Source organism: Solanum dulcamara, chromosome 12, assembly GCF_947179165.1.
Source record: "Solanum dulcamara chromosome 12, daSolDulc1.2, whole genome shotgun sequence".
NCBI lineage: Eukaryota > Viridiplantae > Streptophyta > Magnoliopsida > Solanales > Solanaceae > Solanum > Solanum dulcamara.
In genome coordinates, this window is record NC_077248.1 from 21,616,306 (window position 1) to 21,628,698 (window position 12,393).

Genomic DNA, 12,393 nt, shown 5'->3' on the forward strand with positions numbered 1-12,393 from the left:
GGACATTTCTGTCCATGTAACCTGCCACGGAGCGTATGGCCCATCCCCTCAATATATATATCCTAGCACGGAGCGTGTGGCCCGATGCCTTTGTTTGATAATACCTGCCACAGAGTTTGTGGCCCGACCTCTTTTGTTTCATATCATTTTCAGTCTCAACACAATATGTAAGAACCAATGCAATCAATTCATGTTCATATAATTCGCGATAATAACATGACAACAACAATAATTTTTCCTATCTCATATCAACATAGTCATTTCACATGTCCAAAATAAATTCATAATCACAACATATTAATTCCACCAATACATGTTATTAGATCACAATTTTATACCCCTCATCTTCATTTTTAAGGCCAATTATACAGTCAATAACCCAGTCCAATTCTCATTACTCCCCAGTACACATAACATAGAAATATAAGCATCTACAAGCTTAAACTGAGGTTTAGAAATTTACTTGCCTTAATTAATCAAGCAATCACTCTGGGACTTGAACCTTCCCTTTTCATTGGGCCTCCAAATCAACGTAATCTAGTCAAATAAATAATCACAATAAGATTTCGAAACTAACAACACCCTTATTATCATATGTCTAGCTTAGTCCCAAAAATTTAAGCAAATCTATAAACACGTTCTTAATCTTGATGTCACTTAACATGTCAACTCTCATATTTTCTGAATTTCAAAACTAGGGTTAAACCTCGATTAAATTGAATAATTACTTTAAAATTTGAGCCTTTCATAACGCTTTTGAACGATCAAAATTTGTTCAAATACATAATTTTCATAAGAATACGAATCCAATGACACCCATATTGCTATATTTATTTTCGGATAAAAAAATTAGGTCAAAAAGTCATTTCGAGTCATTGAAGTCAAATTTAGAATTTTTTTTCTGATTATGTTCACTCATGATAAAATAAACTCACATGTCAAATTTCAGCTAAAACGGATCGTTATTCGATCCCGAAATTAAGATTTTATGTGAAGAACCCTAGGGTTATATTTTCTTATTTCAGCGTTATTTCTCCACTAATATACCCTAAAAATATGTTCATAATCGCATAAAAATTTAATAGAAAGGATGAGAATAATTACCTTGACGCTTTGAAATGAAAATCCCTATTTTTCTCTTCTCCTTTATTTTTTTTCCCCTTTCTTTTCTTTCTTCCTCCGTATTTTTTATGTTTCTGCGTTCTTTCTCATTTTATCTTTACATCTGATGGCATTAAGCCATCAGATTTTATATATATATATATATATATATATATATTTATTTTCTTTTCTTTTCTTTTATTATTATTTATTTCCTTCTTTTTCTTTTCTAAATTAATCATGTACTAAAAGTGACAAACCCTACTAACCTATTTTATTAAATATAAAAAAAATGGTATAAGTATTAAATAAATTAATACTTTAGCCCATTAATTAAATTAATTATTTAAAATCACCCATCAATTAATTAACTGAAGTTATCGAATAGTCTAAAATTCTCAATTTAAATGTACGGAATGAGTCTTTTATGAAGGAAAGAGGACTCGTTCTCAAAATTACCTAACGGATCATTACAGTATAGTAGGACCCTATGGGATTTAGTGTAGCAGGACCTCCTGGATAATGGAATTTAGCGTAAGAGGACCCTTCTGGATAATGGCATTTAATGTAGTAGGACCCTCTTGGATAATGGGACTTAGTATAGCAAGACCCTCTTGGATAATGGGATTTAGTATAGTAGGACGTTCTTGGATAATGGGATTTAGTGCAGCAAGACTCTCCTGAATAATGGGATTTAGCATAGCAGGACCCTCTTGGATAATGGGACTTAGTGTAGCAGGACCCTCCTGGATAGTGTGATTTAGTGTAGCAGGACCCTCCTGAATAATGGAATTTCGCGTAAGAGGACCCTCCTGGATAATGGCATTTAATGTAGCAGGACCCTCCTGTATAATGGGACTTAGTATAGCAGGACCCTCTTAGATAATGAGATTTAGTATAGAAAGACCTTCTTGGATAATGGGAATAGTGTAGCAGGACTCTCCTGAATAATGGAATTTAGTGCAGTAGGACCCTCCTGGATAATGTGATTTTGTGTAGCAGGACCATCCTAGATAATGAAATTTAGCATAGGAGGACCCTCCTAGATAATGGCATTTAATGTAGGAGGACCCTCCTAGATAATGGGACTTAGTATAGTAGGACCCTCCTGGATAATGGAATTTAGTATAGCAGGACCCTTTTGGATAATGGGATTTAGTGTAGGAGGACCCTTTTGGATAATGGGATTTAGCATAGCAGGACCCTTTTGGATAATGGGATTTAGCGTAGCAGGACCCTCTAGGATAATGGGATTTAGCATAGCAGGACCCTCCTTGATAGTGGAACTTAGTATAGCAGGACCCTCTTGGATAATGGAATTTAGTATAGCAGGACTCTCCTAGATAATGGGAATTAGTATAGCAGGATCCTCTTGGATAATGGGATTTAGTATAGCAGGACCCTCCTTGATAATGAGACTTAGTGTAGCAGGATACTCCTGGATAATGGTGTAGCGGGTAGTATAGCATGATTCTCTTGGATAATGGGACTTAGTATAGCAGAACCCTTCTAGATAATGGGATTTAGCATAGTATAACCCTCGGGGATAATGGGACTTAGTGTAGGAGGACCCTCCTAGATAATGGGATTTAGTGTAACAAGACCCTTCTGGATAATGGGATTCAGCGTAGTAGGACCCTTATGGATAATGGGATTTAGTGTAGTAAGACCATCCTAGATAATGAGACTTAGTATAGCGGGACCCTTTTGGATAATGGGATTTACCGCAGTAGGACCCTCCTGAATAATGGAATTTAGCGTAGCAGGACCCTTTTGGATAATGGGATTTAGCATAGCAGGACTCTCCTGGATAATGAGATTTAGTGTAGCAGGACCCTCCTGGATAATGTGTATTAGTATAGCAGGACCTTCCTGGATATGGGACTTAGTGTAGCAAGACCCTCCTGGATAATGGGAATTAGTATAGCAGGACTCTCATGGATAATAAGATTTAGCGTAGCAGGACCCTCTTGGATAATGGGACTTATTATAGCAGGACCCTCCTGGATAATGGGACTTAGTGTAGCAGGATCCTTCTGGATAATGGGATTTAGTATAGAAGGACCCTTCTAGATAATGGGACTTAGTATAGCAGGACCACTTTTATTCATACTCACAAAATGTTCTTTATTATAAACTGGGGCAAAATTTTGTGTTGTTTCTTTTATTCATTTTTTTTTCCAAAATCCGCTTGTAGAAAAGGTTAATTCACATTTCAAGCACATGATCTTATCTGAAAAGCATTGCCAACTTTTAAGTTTATGTTTAATTCAAGTAGCAGAAGCTCGCCTAAAGAACAAGATCAATTTCAATCTCAAGTGGCAGAAGCACCTGGAGGACAAGTTAACTTCAAATTAAAAAAATGAATATCTCACCATTTGAGAAGGCTTGAAGACTCAAGTCGAGATTCAAGAGAAGCTATATAGATAGGATCTTCTTCTCATGTTTTCTTTTAATGTTTTGTTTTTTATTTTATGTAAAAATAGGAGCCGTGAACTAGAGCTTCAATGGAACCTCACATGACTTCCAACCTACCATTTCATCTTCTTGAACTACACGTGACTTGATTCCATTATAACCCAGGATATGTAGTTTGTCCAAAATCAGGACTCGGTCGCATCTTTTTCCTTTCAAATAAGAGTTCGAACAAAACTTGTCACGTTGTCTACTTCTTTGTCTGCAAACTCTTTATGTTTTCAATCAAATAGGAGCAAACTATAGACACGTAATTTTTGACCGAACCCAAGATTTTACACCATTTAGTACTTAAATATGTCTTTTATATCTACACTTAATATTTATGATTTTATCTTATTTTTAGTAAGTTTATTTTAAAAGATTTGAAAACTAAAAATATAGGACCACATTTTAGTGCAAGTTTTTTTCTAAAGAAAAGAAAATTTACAAAAAATATTTGTTTTCCTTTAATTTTGTTTTTTATTAATAAGTTATTATTTTCTTAATTATTTTTTTAGTTCTATCTATTTAAATTTTCTATAGTTTATTAGTATGAAAATAACTAATTAATATTTTTATCATCTTTCAAAATAAATAAATAAACTAAAACCTTCTCACTCACATGTTCTTTCCCTCAACCTATCTATACTACCCCCCATTATCCCCACAACACTCCACTCATCTCCCACACCTCTCACACATTTACACCTATATACTACCACACTCCTACACAATACAAAAAAGGAAGACTCATAATCTGAAAAGAGGAAGAGAAAAAAGAGAGCACAACACACAAAAAAAAGGAAAAGAAAGAGAGATAAAGAAATACACCTTCAAATATTTTCTTCCTTTCTTATCACTTTTATATAAACACAATATATATATCACTACATACAACCAATAAAAAAATTTATGGGTGTCCTAATCGAGCTTCGGTCAAGATTTCGTTGTACGTAGTTTCTTCATCTGAGGCTCAATTTTATCTTATCTCTTTAAATTATTTATGGAGTATGATGTAATTATATGATAAGTTTTGTTTTGTTCTTAATTTGATTGAAATGAATATTGGGTTAAGTGTGATGTCTTTATTTAATTAATTAAGATAGCTCTAATTGATGATTATCTGTGTTTATTTATTTTTACTCGTTAGTTGTTATCTCTTAAAAATGAACGGGTCATGATGGTGTTATTGTCTTGATTTAGATGCCAATAATAATAAAATACGAATTATTAAGATCAAAAAATTATTTTCGTTTTTATTTTATCAAACAAAAAAATAAGATTTTTAGCATGTTGGAAAAATTTGCAGTATGTGTATGCTTAATCTTGATGTTAACTTCAAGAGTAATAAAAATAAAAATATATTGGAAATGATCCTAAAAAATATTATATTGTATCCTAGAAGTTTAGATTTATTTTATTTCATTTCTTTATAAGGAACAAATATTTTCTTCGTTAGACAAAATTTTAGGCATATGAAAAATATTTGTTTCGATTAAGAATACGATTGTGTATCTTTTTTGAGACACTTAAAAGAAATTCAAGGATGCGGTGAGCACTTTGACCAAATTATTTAAACTATTAATTTTCATTAATTTAATCAAAACACGTAGAGAATCTTAGTGATGCAATCGAGAGAAGAAAACAATTTTGTTTTTAAGATATTGTATGTCGAAACCGAGAATGCAGTTATGCATCTGATTTGAGACAACAAATTCAACAACAAAAATGCAAGAAAAATATAGCCTGTAATAATATATCCAAAATAGTATAAAATAGGTATAAGTAAATAAAAGCGACTGTGCTAGAACCATAGAACTCGAGGGATGCCTAATACCTTCTCCTTGGTCAACAAAATTTCTTACCCAAATTTCTAGTTTGCAGACCAATAAAATAAAGAGTCAACTTCCTTTTGATTAGGAATTTAAATAAGGTGACATGGAACACCATAACTCAATTTCAAGTGAAGACTCTGAAAAAAATAAAATAATTCCTAATCAATATCGTCACTTAAATTGGAAAAACCCGTCGAAAAAAGGGGTGTGACAATGAATACTGCAAATTTCGTACAAAACGCGACTGAACAAGATGGGTTCAAATCGAGCTCCTACAATGGATGACAACCATCAATATTGCTTCTAAACTACTAAAATATATCTATTAACGAGTTATGAGACAAATTGAGTGAGTGATCTTGAAGGATTATCAAGCTTCAAAAATAGAGGGAAGAACAATTTTTTAAAGATTTTTTAAAGAAAATGAAGATGTAAACATGGAAGTAATGAATAAGATGATGATGATTTCACTCGTGGAAAGGAAAATATCGCCGGAAAAGGACGTCGGAATAATCAAAATCAGCTCCAAAATCGGGAGTATTTTTGGGTGTGTTCTTGGAAGACTTCTTTGTGCAAATATTTTTTTTAATAATAAAATAAAATGTCCCATGTTTTTTGAATGAGGGGGGATTAAAAGGTAATATGGAATACTTTGGGAATTGATTTTGTAAGATTTGAAAGTCAAAATGGTGATGTCATAATTAGTGGGCATTGAGCTAATTTTTCAAGACTTGTGATTAATGGTTAAAATAAGTTTTGAAAGTGGCTATTGAGCCAACTCTCCACAGTAAGTAGCAATAAATTAAGATGAAGCATACTGTCATACTATATAATATAAGTTAATTTTCATAAACGGGGAGCTTTCTATAGAGATACTAGTGTTTTCGAACCCCTGGGAAACTAGTCCTTCTCCAAGCACTTTGTTCAGTCTCTATATACAAGTTTATATATATATTTATATGATGACACTCTTTTCTTGAGGGGACTGGTGATGGAATGAAGAATTTCAAGAGAAGGTAAAGGCTCAGAAAGTACCATTAGTAAAGTTGGTGGAAAGTAAGAATGAAGAGGAAAAGCGGACAAATGGGGAAAATTATAAAGTGGCAAAGAAGGAGGAGTAAGTGTTACGATGACTAAGAGAACGATTTTTGAACTCATGTATATGAAATAAGAGGACAAGGCAGGGATAAGAAGTTGTTCAACCTAGCGAAGGCGAGAAAAAGGAGAGCTCTGACCAGGATCAAGCAAAGTGCGTCAAGGACGAGGACGACAAGGCTCTAGTGTAAGAGGCACTCATTAGATAGAAGTGATAGTCATACTTCCATAAACTCTTGAATGAAGAAAGGGACAGAAATATTATATTGGGAAAGTTGGAGAAATTAGATAGGCATCACAATTTTGGGTGTTGTACGTGTATTAAGGTTGAGGAGGTTGAGAAAATAATTTATAAGATGCATAAGGGAAGAGCAACTAGACCAGACAAAATTTTCGTAAAATTTTATAAGAGTGTAGTCAAAGTAAGTTTGAAGTGGCTTACCGGGTTGTTTAATGTATTTTTTAAGATGAAAAAAATATTCGAAGAATGGAGGTGAAGTACGATGATTTGGTTGTACAAGAAAAAAGGTGATAATCCAGAATTGCAATAGTTATAGGGGTATCAAACTACTAAGCCACACTATAAAAGTTTGGGAGAGGGTCATAGAGTTGAGGGTGAGTAGGAAAGTATCTAATTTTGTGAATAAGTTCGAATTCATGTCAGTTTAGAACATGTATGATGGAGCCAAGCCGCGGGTAAGGACTATGGGAGGAAACTTAGAGTACTTTCTAGCTGTGATGGATTTGCATCAGGGATCAACTCTTACCTTATTTTTATTTGCCTTGATGATGGACGAATTAACATGACATATCCAACGTGAGGTTCCTTGGTGAATGTTATTTGCGGATAACATTATCTATATTAACGAGATTTGAGATGGAGTTAATACTAAATTGGAGGTAGACCTTGGAGTCTAAAGGATTCAAATTGAGTAAAAACCAAGACAAAATACTTAGAGTGCAAATTCAATAATGTAACACCTGAGGTTGGTGTAAAGTAAGTCTTGATACACAAACCATTCAGAAAAGAGTAAGTTTCAAATATCTTGGGTCTACTATCCAAGGAAATTATGAGATTAACAATGATGTCACACATCGTATAGGTGTAAGGCGGATGAATTGGTGGATCATATCTGGAGTCTTATGTGATAATAAGGTGCCACCAACACTTCATGGCAAGTTCTATAGAGCGTTGGTTATACCGACGATGTTGTATGAAGCAGAGTGTTGGACAGTACAAGATGAAAGTTGTAGAGATAAGGATACTAAGATGGCTATGTGAGAATACTATAAGAGAAATGATTAAGAATGAACATATCCGATACAAGATAGAAGTAGCCCTGATAAAGGACAATATGCAGAAATCGAGGATGAGATGATTCAGTTATGAAATTACACCAAATATGTTATTGTTGGCATTCTATTCTATATCCATTTTGAAAGGTCTCAAAATGTCATTTGACATATATCACTCCACTAATAATATTGTTTTATTCCAACTTTTAGTATTCGACACTAATTCAATAATAATAATATATATAAAAGTTAAATTAGCATTTTTAACTTTGTGGCCGATAAAATTGTGATTTTGGTATAAAAGGATTATATAGTGTACATGGGTAGAAAGAACAATTAGCGGTAGGGGCAAACGTGTCAATTCAATGGAGGAATCTGATAACCGACTTGTCTAACTGAATTGGGTTTCCCGCCCTGCGTGTGAGAAGTTGCATCTACATATAGACCTGCACAGACCCATCTTTTTCACACCCATTTTCTCTCGATCCACAACAACAATGGCGATCTCTGCTCACAATCTCCTTCTGATTCTCATTTCTCTCTTCATCTCTGCCGCCACAGCAATTTTCCCTGACTCACAGTCACCGTCGCCGATGCTATCTCCTCACGACCACACATTTTCCCCTACTCTCTTCCCCAATGTTCTCTCTTCGCTCGGTTTCCAGCAATTCTCCGCCGCCGCATCTGCCGCCAATCTATCCACCACTGCTACTCCAATCACTGTCTTTGCTCCAGCTGATTCTTCTCTCATCACTTGTCCTACTTGCTCCTTCCCACTGCTCCTTCAGGAACACTCTGTTCCTGGACTTTATCCGCTTCACTTCCTCCTCTCTTTAGCCTTTGGAACTAAGCTCGAAACTCTAGCTCCGAATCGATGCCTCACCGTCACTTTCTCCACTACTTCTCGTGATCCGAAGGTTTTCATCAACGGCGTTGAAGTAGCTCAGCCGGATCTGTTCAATAATGGAATGATTCTTGTACATGGATTGCGTGGCTTTGTATCGCACCTCTCTTCTCTTTCCTGCAATGTGGAGAGAATGAGTTCTCTGTCGTTTGACTCATTGCCTCTTCCTAATTCGGTTTCTACAATATCCTCTGCATCGCCTTTCTCTATAATGCGCTTCATGTTAAAGGATTCCATTATCAGGTTACGGAACAGCGGTTACAGTATTGTAGCACTAGCGCTGAGAGTGAAGTACGCTGAACTTTCAGAGCTTAAGGCGATGACGGTATTTGCTTTAGACGATGTGTCTATTTTCGCCAGTGGAGGACATGCGTATCTCCCGCATTTCAGGTTTCATGTTGTGCCAAATAGGAGGATTATGGCTGGGGAAATGGTGAGTTTGCCTGCGGGAACAGTGTTGCCGACGATGGAGGGCGAGCAGAAATTGGTGGTAACTACTGCCGGTGGAGGAGGTGTTTTAGCTCCTATGAAGATTAATTACGTGAGGGTTGTGCATTTTGATCTATTGCATAACACTAGGATTGTGATTCATGGAGTGTCAGTTTCATTTCCTCACATGCATCATCATGTCACAGCTGATCAGAAAGGCTTCGCCCAGATGGAACAGTCACACGCACACTGTGACGTCTCTGGAAGTGGTACTGGAGTCTGTGATGTTCATGATGATTTTGCTCCAGCTGGCATGCGATCATCAGTGATGGGGAATATTGAAGAGCATGAAGGTCTCTGAAACTTTACTACTGTTTGTTGACTAATAGTATCAAACTATAGCGTAAATAATTGAATTTCACTTGATCATTCTTCTGATCCATGGTTGCAATTCTTCTTGTGCTAGTTACTTTAGTGTTATCTTTTGTAAAATGAGGTTATCGTTTCTGATATGAAGAGCATTTGTAGTTTGTTTGGTTGATGATTTGTAGGTTCCTATATTTTTCATGCCAGATTTGGGTTCAAATCAGAACTAGAATATATTGCCACTAAGTGTATAAGAAGAAGCATAGATATCGATTGATTTTAATAATATGATCGATTGATTAATCAACCAGAAAGTTGAGTCTGGAACTGCTCCAACCATGTAATGCTTGCTCATTTGGTTCATGATATATCAAATCACCGAAAGGTACTTCCCAATGCAGGGGGTTGGGGATTAGTGTGGGGAATCGAGTGATGAATCAAACAAAAAAGAACAAGTGTTCTAGGCTGCTTTAATTGATATATGCACTTTTGGTTTTATGAATCTGATTCTTAATGTAAGTTGGTTTCCTCAAGTTGTTGTTTGATTTTTGGAACATTTCCAGTAATTAAAGTTGGCCCCATTACTTAAATAATACAATATATAATATTAATTAGTTCATATTTTAGCTTTACTAAAAATAGCATTACTTTTTTTACTCAAAATAATAAAAAAAATATTTTTCTCTTTCTTCTTTTCTCTTTCTTTTTTCCATTCTCTCTCTCCTTCTTTCTTCCCCTCTCTTTCCTTTTTCTCTCTTTTCTATTTTGGTCCCTTTTTTCCTCCTCTTTTTTCCTCTTTTAAAAATAATAATTAATTATTTTAATTTAAAACTTAATTTTGAATTAGAGATTACGAAAATGATGATTTTGGTACTTTTTAAATTAAATAATTTCTATGTAAATATATATAAAATGCATTTCTAACCCAATAAAAGAAATAAATATAAATAATAATTGTAATACATTTTAAATTCAATATATTATACATATTATACACATATTTCAATACAGGTGGTGAATATATAACTAAAATATTTTTAATACAATAATATATTCCGTTAATAAGAGAAAAAAATAAAAAATAATTATAATAGATTTTGAATTCAATATATTATATTATAGTGATGTTTCAATGCACATGATGAATATATAATTAAAATATTTTTAATATAATAATATATTTTAGCATCCTTAATAAGAGAAAAATTAAAAATAATTATAAATATTTTTTAATTCAATATATTATACATATTATATGCATGTTTCAATGCACGTGATGAATACATAACTAAAATATTTTTAATACAAATGTATTATAAGTATTATATGTGAATTTTAAACATTCCAGTACTATTCAAATTAATTTATATTGTTAGAAATATATTATATTTGTTGAAATAACAACAATTGAATTCATAACAATGTATAATATTGAATTCGAATTATAATATATTATACATATTATAAGTATATTTCAATGCACGTGAAGAATATATAACTAAAATATTTTAATAAAATAATATAATCCGTTAATAAGAGAAAAAATAAAAAAATATTATAATAGATTTTGAATTTAATATCTTATAATTAAAATGTGGTGAATATATCATTAAAATATTTTAAATATAAATATATCATAAGTATTATGTGTGAATTTTAAATATTTTGATATAATTTAAATTAGTTTTAAATTAAGATAATTAATTATTATTTTTAAAAGAGAGAGAAAGAGAAAGAAAATGGAAAAAATGGAAAAAAAGAAAGAGAAGAAGGACAGAAAGGGAAAAAAAAGAGATAAAAAAAGAATAGAAATAAAAAAAGAAATGACGTAAAAAGAGAGAAAGGGCAAGAGAGGGAGGGAGGGAGGGGTTAATGGGTGATTTTAGTTATTAATTAAGATAAATATGCTATAAATCATAATAAAAAAAATATTCTAAAAAAAATAATTATTAATCTAAAAGAGTACATTTATATAAAAAATTTATTAAAGTATGATATTGCTGTTAAGTGGAATGTCCACTACATAATTTATTAAAGTGGGGGCCACTGAAAGTGGGCAGCCCACTAATTCTCTTCTATCACTAATTGTCTTCTATATATATTGTCATGAATTGGCAATGAAAGAGGGCATAAACAGAAATATATAAGATAATTTTCTTCTCAATTCTCTTCTAACTTGCTCTTATTTCCTTTCTCTTAAATTATTAAGTTAAGCTCAGTTTTACAACACGTTATCAGCACGAAGTTCTGCTATTTATTCAAGGTAACAAAAGTGGTAAGAGTTTTATTTAAATTTATTTTCATAAAATGGCAAATATTTCAAAAATTGAATTTACTGCTCTTGATATCTCTGGAAAAAGCTACTCATCATGGGCACTTGATGCCGAAATTTATTTAGAATCAATGGGTCTGGCAGACACCATTAAAGATGACAATATGGCATCCAATCAAGACCGTGCTAAAGCCATGATATTCTCCGTCACCATCTTGACGAGGGGCTAAAATTACAATATCTCACATTAAAAGACCCCCTTAAATTGTGAAAAAATTTAAAAGAAAGATATGACCACCTAAAGTTGGTCATGCTTCCACAAGCTCGTCATGATTGGCTAAATATGAGATTAATGGATTTCAAAAATATAACTGAATATAATTCTGCTCTGTTTAGAATTATAGCTCAGTTAAATTTATGCGGAGAAGAGATCACTGAGCAAGATAAACTTGAAAAGACATACTCCACATTTCCACCCGCGAATATGCTCCTGCAGCAGCAATATCGCGAAAAAGAATTTTAAAAATATTCTGAATTACTTTCTCACCTTCTTATTGCTGAAAGACATAATGAACTATTAATGAAAAATCATGATAGTCGACCAGTTGGTTCTTTGTCACTCCCTGAAGTGAATCAAG

The 12,393-nt window shown here is 33.2% G+C and overlaps 1 protein-coding gene across 1 annotated transcript; it reads left to right on the forward strand.

Moving 5' to 3' along the window:
• Positions 1 to 8,203: 8,203 nt before the first annotated feature.
• Positions 8,204 to 9,661, forward strand: LOC129876693 (fasciclin-like arabinogalactan protein 21). Its single transcript, XM_055952181.1, has one exon. It carries the CDS (start codon positions 8,282 to 8,284, stop codon positions 9,476 to 9,478), a length of 1,197 nt encoding a protein of 398 aa, XP_055808156.1. The 5' UTR covers positions 8,204 to 8,281; the 3' UTR covers positions 9,479 to 9,661.
• The last annotated feature ends 2,732 nt before the right edge of the window (positions 9,662 to 12,393 follow it).

Bases quoted from the DNA above. Each gene is read 5' to 3' on its own strand.
- LOC129876693 (XM_055952181.1), top strand. From the start codon at position 8,282: ATGGCGATCTCTGCTCACAATCTCCTTCTGATTCTCATTTCTCTCTTC.